This window comes from Chinchilla lanigera, unplaced genomic scaffold (assembly GCF_000276665.1).
Source record: "Chinchilla lanigera isolate Chin_1 unplaced genomic scaffold, ChiLan1.0 scaffold00021, whole genome shotgun sequence".
Lineage (NCBI taxonomy): Eukaryota > Metazoa > Chordata > Mammalia > Rodentia > Chinchillidae > Chinchilla > Chinchilla lanigera.
The window spans coordinates 28747363-28770470 of record NW_004955422.1 but is presented as its reverse complement, the minus strand read 5'-3'; the positions used below and the strand labels follow the sequence as shown (position 1 = coordinate 28770470).

The 23108-nt window shown below is 42.4% G+C and overlaps 1 protein-coding gene across 3 annotated transcripts in view; it reads left to right on the top strand.

The window, feature by feature from the left end:
* Kif3b (kinesin family member 3B) overlaps positions 1-23108 on the top strand; it is a 41018-nt gene that overhangs the window by 9114 nt on the left and 8796 nt on the right. For all 3 annotated transcript variants that reach the window (XM_005384874.2, XM_005384873.2, XM_013514112.1), the window contains 4 exons: positions 14290-15757; positions 20078-20179; positions 20396-20518; positions 20613-20731. In XM_005384874.2, the coding sequence (XP_005384931.1) occupies positions 14354-15757; positions 20078-20179; positions 20396-20518; positions 20613-20731 (1748 nt within the window). In that variant the 5' untranslated portion in view covers positions 14290-14353. The remainder of the gene's footprint in view (positions 1-14289; positions 15758-20077; positions 20180-20395; positions 20519-20612; positions 20732-23108) is intronic.

The window sequence follows — 23108 nt, the reverse complement described above, 5'->3', positions numbered from 1 at the left end:
TTATTTATCACTATGTTACTTTATTTGTTACTATGTCCTATTTACTTTATTTATTTATTTTTATTTTTTAAAAGGAGACCCAGAACCTTAAGATTAAGAAAATTAAAATTATTTTGAGATCTCCTTGGGGCTGGGGATTTAGCTCAATGGCACAGTGCCTGCCTGGCAAGCACAAGATCATGAGTTCGATTCCCGGTACCAGAAAAAAAAAAAAAAAATCTCCTTCACAGATTAATCATAGATGGGTGCTGCTGTAGAGGAGGAAAGAAAATGTGCAACTGGCAATTTTATTTTTAGTTATTGCACTGCTGGGAATCAAAGCCAGGCCCTTGTGGGTACTAGGCAATTACTCTACCACTGAGCTACTCCCCAGCCCCTCCAATATTTAAATACTATAAATAATGCTACAGAGAACATCTTTTTTTTTTTTTTTTTTGGTTTTTTCTCCGGTACCAGGAACCGAACTCACGACCTTGCACTTGCCAGGCAGGTGCTTTTGCCGCTGAGCTAAATCCCCAGCCCCTACAGAGAACATCTTAAGGATGGTTGTCTTAGTGTAATGACAAAGGTACATTTCTGAGGATTTCTTTAAGTTAGATCCTTCCATCATTAAATGATTCACCATGGGCCCCCTCCTCCCCTGCCCGGCCCTGTCAGCCTATTTCTTCACATTTATTAAGCTCCCTTCTCACCAAGAGAGGCCAAGTACCAGGCCTTCCGTGGGCTACAGTCTTTAACTAGAATTTAGTAACATTGTTGCATATGCTTATGTTTTTTTCACAATTACCTTCCATTTGCTGGTTATACTGATTTCCTATAGTGATGTAATTTTGTTTTAAAATAAATTTATGTTAAAGTGGATTTTGTTTATTTGTTTATTTTGTTTTTGAGACAGTGTTTTGCTTTGTATTCTTCCACATTGTCCTTGAACTCACTATGTACCCCTGGCTGGCCTCAAACTTGTGGCAGTCCTCCTGCCTCAGCCTCCTGAGTGCTTGGATTTGAAAGAAGGTAGATGTTAAGAGAAACCTGCAGTAAAGATTGGCACCAGTCATGAATGGGCTGTGGAAAGACAGTGGGATTCCTGGCACTTAGAACATGCTGCACGTGTGGAAACGGCTGTCCGCTTGTCCATTTTGGAGCCCGCTAGAGCGTTCTGGCTTGCTTTGCAGCTTATTAGCTCCAGGGGCCATGCTGCTTGCCTAAGTCTCAGATTTTCTCCTGTCAGTTTGGTCAGAGCAGAAAACACCTCTCTTGAGCCAGATCCTTGATGCTTGTCCCTGCACAGCCCCAACGAGCAGGTTATTAGTGCTGTTCTCATCTTACAGAGGGGGAAGGCAACCCAGAAGGGAGGAGTTGGTTCAGAGTCCCAGAACTAGAGGCAGTAGGACTGGGTTTCACTTGCAGGTGTGTCTGAATTTCTTTTTGCAATTTGGGCCACCTCATCCTTTTATTTATTTTTTTTGTTATATTTTATTTCTGAGATAGGGTCTCATTGTGTAGTTCAGGTTGACCTCAACTTTGCAATCCTCCTGCCTCAGCCTCCAAGTACTGGGATTACAGGTGTGCATCGCATGTCCAGGTCCACCTCTTTCTTTTCAATATGTGTTTTGCTTTTTGTCTCTACCCAGCTGAATGGCAGTCTGATGAAAATGAACAGCCTCTAAGCACAGTCAGTGTTACTGTAGCATATTCACAATAGCCTCAAGGTAGAATCGCACTAGATGGAGGAATGAAACAGAGTAAATACAAGGTGAGCCAGGTGTGGTGGCACAAGCTATAATCCCATCATGGAAGCTGAGGCAGGAGGTTTGAGAGCTCAAGGCTCGGTGGGCAACATAGCGAGGGCTACCTCCCATGTTTCAACAAAAGAAAAGAAAATGTGGTGTATACATTCAATGGGTTATTACTCGGCCTTTAAAAGAAGGAAATCCTGTCACATACGACAACATGGATGAACCTTGAGGACATTATGCTGAGTGAAATAAGCCAGTCACAAAAAGGCAATCACTGTGTCATTCCCCTTACTAAGACATCCAGAGTAATGAAAATCATGGAAACAGAATGAGCAGGGCTACAGGGAGGGGAAAATGTTGAAGTGTTTGACAGGTATACAGTTTTGGGTCTCGGTAAATTGCTCAGGCTGGCCTTGAACTTACAGTCCCACCCCAGCTTTCCAAGTTGCTAGGACTGCAGCCTGCTATCACTCCTGGCCTCAATGTAAATATAATTAACATTACCCAACTATGGTATACACTTAAAAATCATTAAATGGATAGCCTGCTGTGGTTGTGCATGCCTATAGTTCTGCTGAGGAGGGAAGCTGAGAGAGGAGGATCACTTGAGCCCAAGAGTTTGGGGCCAGCTTTGCCATTATAGCAAGACCCTATCTCAGAGCACCAATGACAGACACATAAAATTTATCCTTTTAATTGTTTTTGATGTTGTTTAAGGTAGAGACTTCTTGCTTGTTGACCTGACTAGTTTGAACTCCCTGGCTCAAGCAATCCATCTACTGCAGTCTGCTGATGCTGGGACAACAGGCATGTGCCGCTTTTGTGGAGTTTTTATTGGTTGTTGTTTGTTTATGGCACTAGGGTTTGAACCCAGGACCTTTGCCCCAAGCTACATCCCAGCCTTTTTAATTTTTATTTTGAGATAGGGGTCATCAACATATTTCCACTGGCTTGAACCACCAGAGGTACATGCATGACTGTCCCACTGGACAGCTTCTACCACCTGATGGGACTGTCCCATGCTGCCTGATAGGACCGTCATGCACGTACCACTGGTGGCTCAGAGCTGCCTGCAGTGAGACATATGAATTATGACCCTGTTATGAGCAGGCTGGGCTCAAATTTTCAACCCTCCTGCCTCAGCCTCTTAGAGTGCTGGGACTATACGAGTGTGTATACCATCATGCCCTTTGGTTTGTTTTATGTTTACCATAATTTAAAAATATTTTTAAAATGAAAAGCCATTGGCCAGAGGGTGATTTTCTCCCCATTATGGAAAATCTCAAGCATATAAAAAAGTGAAGTAGTGTAATGAACTGTGAACCTATTACCCTACTCTGCAGTTATCAGCTCATTTCAATCCTCGTTCTCCTGTAACCTGCCCTTGCACTCCACCCCCATTATTATTTATTTATTTTTTTTGGTACCGGGAATCAAACTCAGGACCTTGCACTTGCCACGTAGGTGCTTGTGCCGCTGAGCTATGTCTCCCAGGCCTACCCACCCCCATTATTTTGAAACAGGTTGAAGACAGTATATAACTTTATCTGAAGCTATTATTTGTCTCTAAAAGATAAGAAACTTCTTTTAAAAATAAAACTTAAAAAATAATAATTCCTTCATATCCAGTATTCAAATGTCCTTGATTGTGCTGTATGTTATAAAATAGTTGGTTTTTTGAATCAGGATCCAAAAAAGGCCTCCACACAAGGGCCATGTATTGCATTTGATTTGAGCCCCTTGAGTGGAGGTGGATGTTTTTACCAGACAGATTTCACTTTTCTCCAAGGACTGGGGTCAGCATGTGAGTTGGGAAGTTGCTGGCAGGAAGCTCTTTCAGCTTAGCAGCTCAGGGGGTGTTCAGACATGGCTCTGAGTGTGAGGGTCAAGTAGGGCATGGGGCCCACTCTTAGTAGAAGGACAGATTTTGCAACCTGGAGAAGGCCAGTTGGAATTCTATCAAAAAGGAATGTGCATAGCATTTTCACCTTGAGAGGACCTGCCAGTTACTCTCACATGTCCGCAGGACGTGTGGCCGGCACAGTCCCTGTGTCCAGCATAGTCCCTGCAGTGTTGTTTGTTGTAGCAAAAGACCAGAAATAATCTGAAGGCTCTTCAATAGGGCACAGATAAAATACTTTGTAAGCAACCATATCATGGCATACAGTGAGCTATTTTTTTTTTGTTTGTTTGTTTTTTTTCAGGTACCAGGAACCGAACTCACGACCTTGCGCTTGCCAGGCAGGCGCTTTGCCGCTGAGCTAAATCCCCAGCCCCAGTGAGCTATTTTTAAAAGATCTATGTAACAAGAATTAGACTAGTGTATATAGTGTACTTCTACCTACAGTTTTTTTTTGTAGCAGGGGAACAATGTAGATACATTAACGTTTGCATGTGCTTCAGGTATCTCCCTTAGGGGCAGGAGGAAGATTTGCTTGTTTACTGTGTACTACCATGTACAGCTTAAATTCTTTTCACTTGTGCATGTATCAATACATGTATGGTCATGTATACTGTATGTGCATTCTTAAAATACATGAATTTAGCAAGGTGTGGTGGCAGATACCTATAACCCCAGCATCCTAGCACATAGAAGACTGAGGCAGGAGGATTGCTGAGAGTTCGAGATCAGCCAGGGCTACATAGTGAAATCAAAGCTAGCCTGGACTACATAGTGAGACCCTGTCTCAAAAACATGTAAATAAGTTAATAAAATATATGGATTTTTAAATAGGTCTGGTTTTCAATCTTGAATCTTCCCCTTAATTGCTGTGTGTCCTCAGCAAACTAATTTCTCTGAGCTTCCAATTCTTATTTTTAAAATGAAGCCAATACCTGCCTTCCTCATAAGGTGATTTTGTGGATTTAAAAGCTCTTGATATACTGTGTTGTAACTATTTAATACAATAAAATCCTAGACCCACATCAATTCTGAGTAGGTCATCTGTGGACCTGAATATATTTTTATGACTGTATTTTATGAACATTTCACAATTGAATACAAAAAGTTTTTATACTTTTCTCCACCAGGAGAAGTGATTTTTCTGTTTGCCTGGTTGTGTCATTAATGGCAAAGGGTGCTTGGTGCCAGTTTGGATTCAGGGCAGGCATTCACTGTTTATCTCTCTTGTCTGACCTGTGCAGGCTTCTTTCTGAAAACTAGCTTGTCTTAGGATACCTAAACCAAAATTAAGGTGCTAGACTTTTTCCCCTCAAGAAAAAATAGTTTTATTGCTTCCTTTCACCTTAACCATAAAAACAAAATTCATACACTTACCAAAAAGTCCAAAGAAAGCAAAACAAACAAATAAGCAAAAACCCCATGAAACACTTGCGGGCCCACCAGCCAGAGATCAGTGTTGCTTGCATCTTCTGAATGTTACACATCTTGTACTAGGCTAAGCATTTAACATTTATTAGGTGATTTAATCCTTAGAACAGTTCTTTCAGGTAGGTGTTATTTACTGTGTTTTACAGAAGAAGAAACTGACTTACTAGCTTTCTCAAGATTTTGTAGCTAGATCTGTTTCTTTTGTCTAAGGGTGCTAGGATTGAACCCAGGGCCTCATGCATGTAAGGTGAGTGCTCTACCATTGAGCTGTACTGCAGCTCAAACCCAGACCTAAAGCTCATGCTTTTTAGCCACGACTTTACACTCTGTCTCTCCATCTCTCTGCACATGTACATGCACATGCATGGGTTGAATTATAGTAGTTGTTTAGTAGCCTGTTCTTTTCATTTCTATACTTAAATACTGTCTAGAGGTTTATACCATTTTTTTTTATGCCTAGAGGTGTCATTCACCTTTTTTGGGTAGGATCTCACTATGTAGCCTAACCTGGTCTCAAAATTGCAATCCTCCTGTCTCAGCCTCCTGAGTGCTAGGATTACAGGCTGCCCAGCTATGTCATTCCTAATGACAGTATAGTGTCCATTGTATAGATGTGCTATAATCTAACCAATCTCTTTATTGGTGAGTACTTTAGTAGTTAGAGATGGTGCTGTTACATTTTTTTTTACTTATTTATTTATTTTTTGTCTTTTTGAGACAGAGTTTCACCATGCAGTTCAGGCTGCCTTTGAACTCACTTTGTAGCCTAGGCTGGCCTCGAACTTGCAGCGATCCTCCTGCTTCAGCCTCCCGAGTGCTGGGATTATAGGCTGTTGCCACCACCCCCAGCAATTGGCGCTGTTATAAACAAACATGAATGTACATCTTTGTACAAATGTTCAGGTGTTCAATTATGTCCTTAAAATAATCCCAAGACATGGAATTACTGCTTTAAGAGGTTGTTTATATTTAGAGGGTTTTTTTCTTTTTCTTTTTTTTTTTGTGGTACTGGAAAGACCTTCATGTGCTAGGCAAAAGTTCTACATTGAACCATGTCCCTGGCCCTGTTTTGAATTTTTGTTTAGAGACAAGATCTAGCTAAAGGGCTGGGGATTTAGCTCAGCAGCAAAAGCGCCTGCCTGGCAAGCGCAAGGTTGTGAGTTCGGTTCCTGGTACCAGAGAAAAACCAAAAAAAAAAAAAAAAAAAAAAAAAAAGATCTAGCTAAATTGCCCATGCTAGTCTTAAAACTTTGACCCTCTTACCTCAGCCCACCAAGTAGCTAGTATTACAGGACTCATCAGTGTGCCTAGTAGAGTTTTGGCCCTTAAGTAAATGGTGCCCATTTGGGATGTCTTGGTTTTTATGTACTTTGTAAGGGTTGTTTTGAATCTTACTAGTTCACATAGTTGGCTTACAAGAAAGATGATTCTGTGTGTATAAATAGTGCTTGTAATAAAAATATATTTTACCAGTCTCATTTTGGCATCTTTATTGTGAGCGCCTTTAAGAGATGAGGCCATATGACTTGCTACGTTGACATTAAAAAGTTCAAAATTCTGCCACATGTGAGGTGCACACCCGTATTCCCAGCTACTTGGGAGTCCAAGGCAGAAGAATTCAAGTTTGAGGTCAGCATAGTGAAAATCTGTCTCAAAATAAAGATAAAAGGGCAGGGGATACAGCTCAATAGTAGAGACTTGCTGAGAATGTGTGAAACTCTGGACTCAGTCCTCAGCACTGGATAAGTAAGTAAATGAATGAATGAAAATTTATTGCCTCATAGAAGCTTCAAGAAGAAGCTTCTCGGGGGCTGGGGATTTAGCTCAGTGGCACAGCGCCTGCCTGGGAAGTGCAAGGTCGTGAGTTCGATTCCCGATACTGGGGGAAAAAAAAAAAAAAGAAGCTTCTCCATTAATTTGGCACAAGTAGTTTTATTCCTAGGACTCCTCATTCATCAATTAAAATGTTCCTATTACTTTATATTAATGGTGATCAGTAAAAATGGGTAGATGTAATGGGAAAAAATGAACTTTGACACCTAGTTATTCATTTACTTAATTTCACAATGTTTTTTCTTGTCTTTCTCCCCCTAGTTTTATTTTTCAGACAAAGGAATTCATTCACGGGCTGGGGGTTTAGTTCAGTGGCACAGCGCCTGCCTGGCAAGCGCAACATTGTGAGTTCGGTTCCCAGTACCAGAAAAAAACCAAAAACCAAAAAAAAAAAAAAAAAAAAACCAAGTAATTCACTCACATGATTCAAATTGTAAGAGGTACATAGTGAAAAGTCTTTCTACTACCCTTAGCCCTCAGCCAAACACCTCTTTTAGGGAAAACCAGTCTTTTTAGCTGATCACTATTGTTGTTATCTGTTTTTTGCATAACCCTCCAAAAAATAGGATTTTTGCACATATAAGGAAATATAGAATTGTTCCATTAACATAAATACCATGTTTTTAAAAAACTTCTGCAGGGCAGTGATGTTACTTTTCAGCCACAGATGGTTTGGAAAAGTGTATCATTCCCATTGTTGATAACTGGTCATTGTAGGAACCAGAGAGCCAGAATTGAATTTGAAGACCTAATGTAGCTCAAGAATTGCCAAGGGGAATCCTGGTCCTTCAAAAGCAATTAGAAACAATTGTGAAAGAGACTAATGTTGATAGTGATGTGATGGATACAGAATAAAAACAGCTGCTTCCCCTGAGAGGAGCTTGCTCAGGGAGTTGGTTTAGGCTGGCTAATAGGGAGCTGCTTTTATCTTCTTGCTGGAGTGTTGCAGTGCTTTTCTGATGGCTCCTGTGATTTGTGGCCCAGGCTTCATTTCACATACTCTGAGTCCTTGAACTCTGGGCCAGGCAGTTGGCAGGTGTTTGCTTGGTCTGATCTTTGAGGATGCTGCTGCTGTGTAGGAATGCATTATTATAGATGCATTAGTATGCGTTTTGTGTGCCTGCAGAGTGCTCCTTCTTGCAGACCTACTCCTGGGGAATTGCCAGACCTTTATTTTTCTCCCCATTTGAAGATACCACATGCTTGTTGAAGAGAATTTGGAAAATACACAAAATAGTGAAAAAGTAGGGGAAATTACTTATCCTCCCATCACCTAAAGTGGACCACTGCTGTTTTAATGTGTCTTATTTTTTATATAATTGTGATTAAATGCAATCATTCAGTTTTATAAACTGCTCTATTTATAAGCATTTTCTATGTCATCCCAGAGCCTTGGTGAATGCCATCTTAAAAGATGGAATAACATGGCAGGTCTTTCTTAGTCAAATCATGTGTACGTGAACTTGTTCCTAGACAGAGATGCCTACAGGAGCCAGGCAGTACATATAATGAACGAAGCATGCTGGGTGTGAAACGGGGGGGCGGGCACTGGTGGGCCCAGGCCCACCAGAAGGATGCTGTTGCTCGGCTCTCGTTGCCATTTGAATTGCAGGTCAGGGACTTCCAGGAATTCCCATTCTTCCAGAGTAAAAAAATCTTTTTTTTTTTTTTTTTAATGTGAAGCTGGTTGTTGTAATAATTTAGGAAACAGCTGGAATTGGTAGCTGTTAATATTTTCTATTTGCTTCAAAGCCTCATTTCCCCCTTTTTTAAGAAAAATGATAAAGTATCACTGATAAAGTTGAAATACCCTATTTTACATACTTCTCACTGCCCAGATTGGCAGTCACTATTATCAACTGTGTCTTTCTCTCTAATTTTTTATACTTATACATACGTAAACATAAATCCATGAATACTGTATTGTTTTACAAATTTCTAATAAAAATTGTCACGCTATGGCTTGCTTTTTTACTCAGCCTTATTTGTGTGTGTGTGTGTGTGTGTGTGTGTGTGTGTGTGTGTGTAAATAAAACTCTTAATTTGAGGGTTGGCAAACTTTGTTTCTGTTAGGGCCAGGTAATGAGTATTTTAGATTCTGTGGGCCATACTATCTCTGTTGTAGCCACTCAACTCTGCCATTTTAATGTTGTGCAGCCATTGATAATGTGTAAACAAAGGAATTTATAGCTGTGTCCCAATAAAATCTTATCTGCAAAAAACAGACTGTGGACCAGATTTGGCTGGTGGGCTATACTAGGCTGACCCCTGGTTTAATTTATTCCTTTTTCACTACAGAATAGTATACTGTATTGTCTGCAATATGAATATTTTGCTTTATCATTTCTCTCTAGATATACATTTCTTTGTATAAATGTGCCAGAGTTTTTACTAGAACATGACTATACAGAAGTTTGAGTTGCTGAGGGCTTTGCTGTGGTTCAGTGGTTGTTTTTGGTGCTGGACATTGAACCCAGGGCCTTGCTTATGCTAAGCCAGCATCCTATCACTATGCTTCTTCCCCAAAGCCCTATTTTTTTTTATTTTTTTATTATTTATTTATTTATTTATCTTTATTTTTGTGTGTGTGTGTTTTTGAGACAGGGTCTCTCTATGCAGTTCTCGCCTTGAGCTCACTTTGTAGCCCAGGCTGGTCTCGAACTCACAAGGATCCTCCTGCCTCAGCGTCCTTTCTGCCTCAGCCTCCCGAGTGCTGGGGTTACAGGCATGCGCCACCATGCCCACCCTATTGTTTTCTAAAACACCAAGTAGACCCATAAAAAGTTTCAAGTACAGGGCTGGGGTGGAGCTCAGAGATAAAAGTGCTGCCTTGCATGTATAAAGCCCTGGATTTGATCACCACCACTAAAAATGAACCTTTCAGGTAGAATATGATGCGTCTGTGACCTTTGCCTTAGAATCTCCTTAGGAAACCCAGTTACTGAGAACCCAGTCTACACCTGGTTCTAAACTCTGAGCAGGTGCTCCAAGATGGCAAGCAGGGGAAGCTGCACAAATCCAAGCACAACAGAGGTGAAGAGTGGTGGGAAGAGTGTGGCTGCCGTGAGAAAGGTGTAGCTGATTTTCTCAGTGACAAAAGACATGAAGGAAAAACTCCCTTTTTCACTAGTAAGAGCCTCTCAGACAGTGGGTGTTAACAGTGAGTGACAAATTCTAGCAGAAAAGATATTCAGGAAACAGGTGCTGAGCTGCTGACCTGTGGTTCTTTCTTTCCTGGCAAGGCAGTGAGTACCTTTAAAGATTTATCACTCAGTAATTAGACCCACTAGAAGACAAGAAGTAATAAAGAGTATCAGGGCATCCTTCCAAGAAAACCCTCTCCTTTGAGGAGGACCCAGAACAAGATTTTGAGCCCTGGTGGCAGGAAATTAAATTAGTCCATCTTCCTGAGATAATTCGTCAATAATATATGACATGTGTTCTGTCTAGCTGGATGAATTCAGAAAAGAAATGTGCCCTGTGTTCAGAGTTAAGAGATTTGATTAAGAGGACTCATGCTTTAGAAATTCATTCCTTTGTAAGATTTTTAAGATTCATGTAGGTCATTATCATTCCACTGTTTTTTATCATTTTGGAGAGCTGAAAATGTATACAGAGCTATAACTTAGCTGCTGAGCCTCAAGGTCAACTTGCTGCAGGCTTTTTGATACAAACAGGCTTGGGACCATATTGTTTTGCTAGGAAAAAGTCACAGCTTTGCCTTTTTAGAGCAGGATAACGTACAGGAGTCAGTCCTCTTCCTGGCTTTACAAGAATCTTGTCTGACTCCCCATTCATCACATCTGAGGCTCTACCAGAGGAAGCTCTAGGGGCTGGGATTTTCACTTTGCACCCAGCCCAGCTAGGCCTGTTGGAATGGAACAGAGGAAGACAGGCCTAAGAATTGGACTCAGTCATAGCTTTCAGGGCCATTCCCTAGAAGTGCAAAGGAGCTACCTTAAACTGGCCATTCTAATGTCTGGTACTTTCTTCCTATCTGGCAAAACTCTAATAACATTTGAGGATGATGAATGAATGGAAGGACTACCTTGTGTTTAGTTTTCTTTAAATGGCTTGCAGTTTGGTTTTACAAGGTGTTTAGATGTCAATTTAATCCATTTTTATTTTTGGAATGATGACAATAGAAAATGTTATTCTAGTGATGTTTACCTTTTTTTTTTTTTTTGGACAGGGTCTCACTATGTAGTTCAGGTGGCCTTGAACTCTGTATCTCAGGCTGACCTTGAACTCGTGGCAATCCTCCTGCCTCAGCTTCCTGAGTGCTGGAATTATAGGCATGAGCAACCATGCCTGGCTCTCTAGTGATGTTTAATGGGTAAAATTAGGGCTCACCTGTGTAACCTCTGGGGCGAAATGACCTTGGCAGGGATTCTGGATGAATCCTGTTTTTTTTTTTTGCCCTGCAGGTCTTCTTACTTTCTTGATATCTTTTGAAAGACAAAAGTTAATTTTTTTTTTTTTTTTTTTTTTTTTTGCCCTGCTGGGGGATTGAACCCAATGTCTCATGCATGCTAGGCAAGCACTGTACTACTGAGTCACATCTCTGGTCCTGTTTTATTTTAATCCATCTTTATATTAGTTTACAGAGTCCTTCCACCTTGTAGGTGTCTTTTAATCTCACACTGATCAAGAAGGGGGGAAAAGAATTGATAGAAAATGAGTTCACATAGGTTCTTCATTGTAGACAACAATATTTTATTGTGTGTAACAACTAGAAGTATGAAAAGTAACTTTCTGTGTTTCCACCTGCTTAACAACAGAACAATCTAAGAAGGATCAAAGGGGGGACTTGTTGACTTTGTCTATTTATTAACCTGAGGCACATATGCCCAAAGTGGCCCCTCAAAACTTCCCATTTTCCCACCCTTTTCTTGGCAGGGAATGAGTCATTTTTCACAAATAAGAAGAATACTGTTTCACTGATCTGAACAGCTATTACAATTACAAATGCATGTATCCTTTGATTCAGAATTGCACTTCTAGGAAATTTTCCTTATAAACTTTCCCGTGCACAAAGTGATGGTGTGTCCTAGATTTTTTTCATAGCAGAATATCAGAAACAGCTGAAATGCATGTGTAGTGTCACAGTGAATATCGTGCTGCTATCCGGAAGAATAAGTCAGCTCTGTATTTATTGAGGGAACAACTTCTAGGATAGGTTGTTGAGGTAAGGCAAGATGCAGAACACTACATTATTCTGCATAACATGCTTTCTTAAAAAGGAAGGGCTAAGTCATATGAATACATATTTGTGTGTGCGTTAGGTGTCTTACAAATCTGATAACAGTTGCCTGTAGGCAGGGGACCTGGGTGGCCAGACAACAGGTGAGGAGGCAGCGTCTGTCTCCAAAGGGCCCTTTCAGTCAAGAACATGGGAATTGTCTATTTTAAAAATTCTCTGCACTGAGGTCATCAAGACCTTGAGGTCCTTGTGTATCCATTTATTCCTCCCCCTCCCAAAGGATACACTTAATCATCCTTTCTTCTGCACCAAGTTTTCTAGAACAAAATGAAGATCTTTTTTCTTGTCTTTACTTTAGGAATTATTAACACCTATCCATTTATTTGCATTCAAATTCTATTAAATTGTTAAGTCTCCTCTGTGCCCTACATTGTATACCACATTCTCATCGTCACTTATTTTAACACAGTTTGAAGAAGCCAGTTTTTGTTGATGCTATTAGATTGAAAAGTTTTATCAGCACGAGCTAGGAAATTCAAACAGCATAAGTGCAGACACAGTGAGAAATTCTTTCTCTCTAGACCTCCAAGTCCGCTAGGCCTGTAGTTCTCCTGCTGGGGCTGCCACTGTTATAACTTTTACATATATACCTCTAATAATACTGCATGCACATTAAGCATATAACATGCTTGTATCCCCTTTTTGTACCTTTAATTTTTTTAGTAGACTTGATTTTTAGAGGATTTTTAGGTTCTCAGCAAAATGGAGCAGAAGATACAGAGATTTCCATATACTCCTTGCCCTGCCCTTGCATAAACTCCCCCATTGTCAGTGTCCCCACCAGAGTGGTGTAATTTTAGCAATTTAGCAAGACCCTGGCTCAAAAAATAAAAAAGGGGGGCTGGGCCTGTAGCTTGTGGCAGAGGCCCTGGGTTCAATCCTCCCCCACAAAACCCCAAAGAGAGCCCCCCCAAAATAACTACTCAGGATGTCACTGTATATATATCAAATGTATTTAATTCACTCAATCCCCTTTTAGCTGGGCATGATCATACACAGTGGTGATTCCAGTACTTACAGTAGCAGAGGTAGGAAGATCACAAGTTCAACCTACCCTGAGCAACTTAGTGACTTAACAAGACCCTGTCTCAAAAAATGAAGAAAAGGACTACAAATGTGGCTTAGTGCAAAGGTGCTGTATTCAATTTCCAGTACTGAAAAAGATACAAAAAAATTCAGTCCTCTCTTTACAGAAATTGTCATTGTCCACAGTCTATTGCTACCACAAACAGTGCCATAACCAATATCCCAGTACAATATCCTTTGTACAAGACTGGTATCTGTAGGATACATTTTTTTAGAACTTGCTAGATCAAAAGATAATGAACATTTTATTTTATTTTTATGATACTAGGGATTGAACCCAGGACCTCACATATGCTAGGTATATGCTCTAACTCTGAGCTGCATCCCCAGCTCTTCTTATTTTTAATATTTATATATAAAAACACATACCTATATGGATAGGGGCACTGTACCACTGAGCTACATCCTCAGCCCTTAATATTTATTAATTGTTTTGTTTGCTTGTTTTTGAGATGAGGACTCACTACATCGTTCACACTGGTCCTGAGCTCATTATGTAGCTCAGGTTGGCCTTGATCTCACAGCAGTCCTCCTGCCTCAGCCTCCCAAGTGCTGGAATTATAGGCATGTGGCACCATACCTGGCCTTGTTTTGTTTTTTGAGACAGGGTCTTGAAATGTAGACAAGGCTGGCCTTAAACTTGTGATCCTTCTGCCTCAGCTTGCCAGGTATCTGGGGTTATAAATAAATACCAACATACCTGGCTTTAAACTGTGATAGATATTTCATAATGCTCTCCTCAGAGGTTTAATAGTTCAACAGGATATAAGATCAGGGCTTTTGAAAGGTTTCAGGCTGCCTCTTCTTTAGTGTAAGATCAGGTATTGATTTAGGAGAGGTCAGGTAAGTTAATACTGGAGGACTGGAGTCTTTTTTACAGTGAAGCTGGTTAGGATCCCGTGAGGAAATACACAGTGTAGTAAAGTATTAAATATGGCTGTCAGAAGGGCAGCAAGATGAAGATAATGTATGTATATCAGCTGCTGTCAAAGCAGCCCCTAATGACTACTGTACTTACTTACTTTTGATTTTTTTTCTAGGACCTTAGCATCCTGAATCATTTTGGGTTTATTGCCTTGAAGACTGACTTGGTCAGAGTTCATCATGTTGAAGTTAAAAAGCTCAGAGTCAGTCCGGGTGGTGGTTCGCTGTCGGCCCATGAATAGCAAGGAAAAGGCTGCTTCCTACGACAAGGTGGTGGATGTGGACGTGAAGCTTGGGCAGGTATCTGTGAAGAACCCCAAAGGTACAGCCCATGAAATGCCCAAGACCTTCACCTTTGACGCAGTCTATGACTGGAATGCCAAGCAGTTTGAGCTCTATGATGAGACTTTCCGGCCACTTGTGGACTCCGTGCTGCAAGGTTTCAATGGGACGATTTTTGCCTATGGACAAACCGGGACTGGGAAAACCTACACAATGGAAGGGGTCCGTGGAGACCCTGAAAAAAGAGGGGTCATCCCCAACTCATTTGACCACATCTTCACCCACATCTCTCGATCCCAGAATCAGCAGTATCTGGTTAGGGCTTCTTACTTAGAGATCTACCAGGAGGAGATCCGAGACCTGCTCTCAAAGGACCAGACCAAAAGGCTTGAGCTTAAAGAGAGGCCTGACACTGGGTTGTATGTGAAAGACTTGTCTTCCTTTGTCACCAAGAGCGTGAAGGAGATAGAGCACGTGATGAACGTGGGCAACCAGAACCGGTCTGTTGGCGCCACCAACATGAACGAGCACAGCTCACGTTCTCACGCGATCTTCGTCATCACCATTGAGTGCAGCGAGGTGGGCCTCGATGGTGAGAACCACATCCGGGTAGGGAAACTGAACCTCGTAGATCTGGCTGGCAGTGAGCGGCAAGCCAAGACCGGTGCGCAAGGGGAAAGACTGAAGGAAGCAACCAAGATCAACCTCTCCCTTTCAGCCTTGGGGAATGTCATCTCTGCCCTGGTGGACGGCAAAAGCACGCACATTCCGTATCGAGACTCAAAGCTTACCAGGCTCCTCCAAGATTCCCTTGGTGGCAATGCCAAGACTGTGATGGTGGCCAATGTGGGGCCTGCCTCTTACAATGTAGAAGAAACTCTGACCACTCTAAGATATGCCAACCGTGCCAAAAACATTAAGAACAAGCCAAGGGTCAATGAGGACCCAAAAGATGCCCTCCTTCGAGAATTCCAGGAAGAAATTGCTCGGCTCAAAGCCCAGCTTGAAAAACGGTCCATTGGCAGGAGGAAGAGGCGAGAGAAGCGGAGGGAAGGTGGTGGCAGTGGTGGGGGTGGGGAAGAGGAGGAGGAGGAGGGAGAAGAGGGTGAGGAGGAAGGGGATGATAAGGATGATTACTGGCGGGAACAGCAAGAAAAACTGGAGATTGAGAAGCGGGCCATTGTGGAGGACCACAGTTTGGTTGCAGAGGAGAAGATGAGGTTGTTGAAGGAAAAGGAGAAAAAGATGGAGGACCTGCGGCGAGAGAAGGACGCTGCTGAGATGCTGGGTGCCAAAATCAAGGTACCCTCCTCTTCCTTGCTTAGGGTCCCCTCTGTCCTTCTCCCTCCCCTTCCCTTTCCTCTTTAATTCCCTTCCCTCATCCAGTATTGGGGCTTAAACCCAGAGTCTTTGTACTGAGCTATATCCCCAGCCCTTTTTTAAATTTTTTAAATAGGGTCTCACTAAGTTGCTAGGTTGACCAAGCTGGGCTCGAACTTGTGATCCTTCTTGCCTCAGCCTCCCACAGTGCTTGGATTACAGGACTGTACCACTGTGCTTGGCTAGTGCCTTTTCTTTTATTTTTTTTTTAAATTTTTTATTTTTTGGTTTTTCTCCGGTACTGGGAACCGAACTCATGACCTTGTGCTTGCCAGGCAGGCGCTTTGCCGCTGAGCTAAATCCCCAGCCCCTGCCTTTTCTTTTATCAGAAACTTATATGAGGGATGCTCTCTCTCTTGCTTTTGCATTTCCAACTCTATGATACCAAGTACTCAGTAAACCTTTGTTTAATTGGATCAAAATGAAGAAAGGTTTTCAAATGGAAAAAAATTAAAAATTGAATTCATAGTAATTATTACATATGTGCAAAATATGAAGATAGCGGAAAACAAATAAAACAAATATCCAAGTGTCCCTTCCTCCCTCATAAGAAATAGAAGCTGAATTTGGTGTTTATTGTTTCCTTGCTTTTCTTTAAAATTCTACCATATATGTATATCTCTAAGTAAAATAGTTCCACATGCTTTTTTGTTTTTATGTAAGTATGCTCCATGCAGTTTGCTTTTATCTATGTCTAACATTCTGTTCATGTGATTGATCTACATTGATGCTGTAGTTGGGACTTGTTCATTTTTCTGTGGCATTCCCCTCTCCTAATAGTATGGGGTTGTTTCTCTTTTCTACTATGACTGTCCCCATACTTGGTTCCAGGAGCATAGGTGTGTGTGAGAGTTCTTGTCTGGTACATTGAGAGTACAGAATATGTACCTTCCATTTTTTACTATATGAGGACGAATTATTTTCTTGGGTGGTTTGCTTTTTTTTTTTTGAGATAGGGTCTCCATATGCAGTCCATGCTGGCCTTGAACTTGGTTATATAGCCCAGGTTGGCCTCGAACTGAACGTTGATCCTCCTGCCCTAGCACTGTAATCCTGCATGCTGTGATTACAGGCATGCTCCACCACACCCGGCTTCTTGGTTCTGTTTTGCTTTGTGTTTTGGTGGGACTGGTAGCGGAACCCTGGGCTTTGCCTGTGCTGGGTAGACAGTCTGGTTTCTGAAGTGGCAGTGTGACTGAGGCCTCTCTGAACATGAATTCTGGTTTCTTCTCATCCTTACCAACCCCTGAGATTATCAGATGAACTTCTGTATATCTGGTGGGCATAAAGTGGTATCTGAGTGTGGTTTTAGTCTGCAGTATCCTGATTACACAAGACGCAGAATAGTTCCCCCACCCCAAAACTGCCCTCATGCTGTTCCCTGTGGTCAGCCTGTGCCCCTAATCTCCGGGCCATGCTGGTTTATTCCCTGACCCCTACCTCTGTCTCCCCACCGGCTGAGCAGTATTCTGGAGCGTGAGCGCCCCCGTTTTTGCGTCTTCTTTCTGGCCTCAGGTGCCCAGGCTCTGACTGTGACCAGGTTTTAATGCCAGAGGACAGTGCAGAGGTGGCCCTGGAGGCCTGAGGATGCCACTGGCTGACCAACCATGAGCCAGAATTCTTTGAAGTGTTGGGTTCTTTCTTACTGAATTTATGCAAACTTTGATTTCTCCTCTAAAGTAAATCCAGGTTTATTGGTTGAAAAATGACAAGTCTTTCTCACCTGCTTCCCTTGCTCTGTGAAGGTGCACTGTGTTTATCTGTGGCTTCGTAGCAGCCCTTTCACAGTGCTGGGTCCTATTTTACTTTAGAGGCAGGGGTCTTAAAATCTTGAAAGTCAATTCACAGACTTTTAAGAGCTCATGTGAAGATAGAAACAGCACAATTAGAAGTAACTTTGTTCATATAACTTTGTTACCAAAGAATCCTTCATGGCAAATGCCACTTCCCCTCCTCATCCTGCACTGGAGTGTAACTGGGTGTGCCAAAGTTTGGTTTGCATGCTGTTTCTTAGGATCACATTTGTTACTGAAGGCCAGGTACACTTAGACTCTCTCAGTGACCTGGGGTATTTGGGGAACTCTGAGGCCCAGTTTGGCAAGATTTAGCAAGGTCTACGAATCTTTTAGATGTTTCATCTATGAGAGGATGACATTACTTCTGTCTTTCTCCAGTGAATGGATACTGTCAAATAATAGGACAAAAAACTTTAGAGCTGGAGGTTATGGGGGTTAGTAATGTATCCAGGCCTTTTGTTTGGAGAAAAGAGGAAACAGGTTCAAAGAGTGGACTGAAAGGTGGCAGCAGGGCTTCAGTTAATGTTCCTTTTGTTTGGTTGGATTTTTTTGAGACAGGGTTTCACTATGTAGCATAGGCTGTCCTCATGACAAAAAATCATTCTACCTCAGCCTCCTGAGTGCTGGGATTATGAGTATGTACCACTGTGCCCAGCTCAGCTATTGTTTCATAATTATACAAGCAGAGTCATCTCGGCATTCTGGGAGGTTGAGACAGGAGGATCACAAGTTCAAGCCTAGGATGGGCAACTTAGCAGCCTAGTGAGACCCAGTCTCCAAATAAAAAAATCAAGGACTGGGGATGTGGCTCACTGTAGAGGCCCCTGGTACTGAAGGAAAAAAACAAACAAAAAAAGCAAAAACAAGGTTGTAGAGCTTTTGTATTGCACACTGCTTGTATACAAATCACTCCCACGATCTCAGCCCCCATCTGAATGCTGAAGGCTCTGGGTTTGTACATCCAACCCAGAGCTGTCTCTCAACATGCGGGCTCCTCTCAGTTCCACCTCTTGGTGTCCACTGAGATGCCCCTGGCCACCAGAGCCTACTCTGTTCCTGACCTCTGTGAAGCAAGCCTGCAGGAGTTACTCTTTTTTTTTTTTTTTTTTTTTTGAGACAGAGTCTCACTGCGTAGCCCAGGCTGGCCTCAAACTCACAGCACTCCTCCTGAGTGCTGGGATTACAGGCAAATGCCACCGCACCTGGCTGGGAGTTATTCTTGCCACTGTCCTCCCTCTCCCTTCAAGGCCCTGTCAATTCCATGGCCTCTGTACCCTGCCTCATTGGGGTCTCTTGCAGTCCCTTGCTGTTGGCGCCCAGTGCAGGCCTGCACCCTGCAGCAGCCTCCTCTCCGGTGCCCCAGCCAACTTGCCCTGTTGCAGTCATCCTCCCTGTCACAGGGGTGCAGAGTCTGTAAAGCACAAGTCTGACTGTGCTTGAGAACTTGTCAGGTTGCCTGGAGTGCTATCTCCCTAACAGGCCTTGAGGTTGAGAACTGACCCTGCTGGTTTTGCCAGCTTCAGGCATCACCACTCCCTTACCCACCCTCTCACAAATCCATTTTTTCCTCCTGTGTTTGTCTGCAGCTTTCTGTCTAGATATTGCTTCAGATAGGAAGCCTTCTCTGACTTTCTCTGAAAGACTGAATTCTCCGCCTCTGGCGAGTATCTCCGTTAATTACTCTGAACTTTCCTCGGGATGGCGTCTGACACCATCTGGTCCTGCCTGCTTGCTTGTCTGTGTCCCTCAGTGGACTCTGAGCCTTGTGATTCTCATCGACATCTCCATCCCTAGTACCTGCTTTTAAGTGGTCCTCGGTCTGTTCTAAAGTAGGCTCAGTGCTTTATGTAAATCAGGCAGGACAGAGCTTTGTTAAAGCTGAAATCTGTATATGTCTTGAGAAGCTGTACCTTCAGTATCACTGATGTTAAGGAAGGGTGTATATACACATACATGTGTTTCTCTCTTTCTGTTTTAGTGGGGCTGGGCAGTATACTGAGTATTGAACTAAGGGCCCTTACACTGAACTACACCCCCAGGTGGCTCCCTACACATTGTTTTTTTTGAGGCAGGGTCTTGCTAAGTTGCCCAGGCTAAGCTCCAGTTTGCAGTCATCCTGCTTCAGCCTCTGTAGCAGGGATTACAGGTGTGTGCTATAGCTCCTGACTAGTATATTTTTTGAATCTTTATTTTCCTATATAGTTCATGTTGGCCTTGAATTCATTATGTAGTGCAGGCTAACCTCAAACTTGCAGCAGTCCTCCTGCCTCAGCCTCCAGAGTGCAGGATTACAGGCATGCATCACTATACCTGGCCCAATATATTTTTCCCCCAGTTTGTCCCCTTTGATTCAGTCCAGAACTCTTTCTTTCTTGGGTTCTTTTATGAGGAGCTACGTTCTAGCGGAAACCATTCACAAGATGGATTCTACTTATTTCTCACTCAGGCTATGGAGAGTAAACTACTTGTTGGAGGGAAAAATATAGTGGATCATACAAATGAACAGCAGAAAATCCTGGAGCAGAAACGACAAGAAATTGCAGAGCAGGTAAGTTTGCATGCTTTTCTGGGGAGAATAGGGTAGACTAAAGTGAGTTTATGTCACAGAGTGGTTACCTCTGCTGTGAGGCTCTCTTCAAAGGGAATGGAGACAAGATTTATCAGCTTCAAAATATTAGTTGGAGCCGATGGGGGCACCCAGCCCTGTGTTCTTGTACTGACGTAGTCTCTAGGACAAGCTGCTAAGTTCTGTGATATTGCTCAGAAACGTCGAGAGAGAGAAATCCAGCAACAGATGGAAAGTCGAGATGAGGAGACCTTGGAACTTAAAGAGACATACAGCTCATTACAGCAAGAGGTGGACATCAAGACCAAAAAGCTCAAAAAGGTATGAGAAGACCAAGGCCAGGGTGCGGCACCTTGTGATTGAGGGACAGCTCTGCTCTTGATGGACCCTCTTCCTCTGCCTCTCCCTATTCCAGCTCTTCTCCAAGCTTCAGGCGGTGAAGGCTGAGATCCACGACCTCCAAGAAGAGCACATCAAAGAGCGCCAAGAGCTGGAGCAGACCCAGAACGAGCTCACCCGTGAACTGAAACTCAAGTAAGTGTGGGCGCTGTGTGGTGCTCAGCCACCTTGGGCCTTGTATGTCAAGGAAACTTCCCCAGTGGCAGAGCCCCTTCCTGCTTCCTGCTCATTCAGCTCCTGCCAACCTGTTGTCTTCTGTTATTCCTAAGATAGGCACTTTGCATTTCTGGGTCCATTTCTGGAAGATCACCAGATAATCTCTTAAGGTCTTCTCTATCCTGCTTTCTTAAAGCTTTTCTTTTCTGTATTGTTACAATTTTAGTATATATGCTGCCAAAGAAAGCACTCTTAAAGCTTTTAAAGTTCCACTCTCACTACTATCTACTGATAAAAGGGGCTTTTAAAAAAATTAATTTGACTTTTTATTGAGAAATTATCCTAGGCCAGGTGTGGGATGTACACCTGTAATCCCAGCACTCTAGAGGCAGAGGCAGGAGGATCACCCAGAGTTCAAGGCCAGCCTGGGCTACATAGCAAGGCCTTGTCTCAAAAAAACAAAAACTGGGGTGGAGATGTGGCTCAGTGGTAGAGCCACATCTTGCCTTGCTTGCACAAGGCCCTGGGTTCAATCCCCAGCACCAAAAAAAAAAAAAAAAAAAGAGAGAGAGAGAGAAATTGTCCTGATGGTCTAATGAACCCACAAGTAGTCATCACCCAGACTTGAACACACTTTGAAAACCATTATCCTCATGAGGCCTGGGCAAAATATTCTTTCAAAACTCTCTAGGTGATATTACTGTGCAGCCTAGCTTGAGAACTGACTATCCTGTGCAGTGGTACAGATCTGTGATTCCAGCTGCTCAAAAGCTTGAGGCAGGAGGATCACAAGTTCGAGGCCAGCATGGACAATTTAGTGAGACCCTGTCTCAAAATAAAAAGGTCTCAAGATGGGACTTAATGGTAGAGTACTTACATAACATGAGTAATGCTTGGCTCTGGATTCCAGCTCCAGAACCTCCCAAAAGGAGAAAGAGAGATAGGGATAGAGCTAGGGATAGGGATAGAGATGAGAGAGCACGTTATGTTATTTCTTTAGGGGTTGTAAAATGATATTTTCTATATTAACCCCTCCACATTATCAGTTAGATTATTTCTTTAAAGAAAAACTTTTGAGCCAGGTGTGGTGGCGTGTGCCTTTAATCCTAGCAGTTAAGAGGCTGAGGCAGGATTGCTACAAATTCAAGGCCAGCAAGTTTCAAGACCCTGTCTCAAAAAGACAAAAACAATAAAGAACTTTTCAAAGAGATTTTTATACTGACCAAGTTTTAAATTTGGAAAAGCGTCCTTAAAATTAAAAGCTTATGCTAGTCCTTTTTGTATGTAATGGACATCTAGAAAAAAGATCAAAACAAAAGATACCAAAATGTTAATAATAGTTATATGTGGAGAGTAGAATTATGGGTAATGACTTTTCACTTTTTAAAAATTTTCTTTTATTTTTTAGACAGGGTCTTGCTCTGTAGTTCAGGCTGGCCTTAAACTCATTATATAGCCCAGGTGCTGTCAAACTTAGGCAGTCCTCCTGCCTCAGCCTTCCAAGCGCTGAAATTACAGGTGTGCACCACCTGTAATTTCAGGATAATTGAGATTTCAGGATAATTGGCCATATTTCACATTTTGAATGAGTAAATAGGACCTCTGCAATCAGAAAAAATTATGTTATAAAAACTAATTTCTGAAATGTCAAACAAAGTAAAGAAAATATTTTATCTCCCTAAAAATGTTTTGTCCCTAAGCTAGGGATAGGGATAGAGATGAGAGAGCATGTTACATTATTTCTTTAGGGGTTGTAAAATGATATTTTCTATATTAACCTCTCCACATTATAAGGAGGCCACTGTCATTGTGATATTTTCTTCTAATCTTCCGAATAAACAGTGAGTTGACCTATTCCTTAATATCCTGCACCTCTGTGATGTTTGTTTTTTGTCTCACCCGTGTGAACACCCATTTGGCATTATTATTTCCTGAGGTTTTGGAATAATGGAGGCAGTGATGGGGCAAGAGACAATCGTCACTGTGGGAGGGTGCAAATCAGTGAGCCCCAGCTTCCTTTCTTGCTGTGTTTCCTAGGTGATGGTCAGGGAGAGGCTCTCCTCAAGGATGATCTTCATTTTCAGTGGGCCAAATCCCTTTGGTCCTGATCTTTGCCCTGTTCAACTAGAATGGGCAGTTTTCCAGCTTGGGCAACAAGCCATAGGAATGGAGGAAGGCCATTTCACTTCTAGTTTGTTTTCAGTGGTTTGAAGGCAGTGACCTGGCTTAGCAGCACCAGTGGTCCTTTCAAGGATCCTTTGGACCAGGAGTGGAGGTGCACACCTGGAATCCCAGTACTCCTTGGGGCCACTGCAAGTTTGAGGCCAGCCTGGGCTACATAGCGAGATGCTGTCTG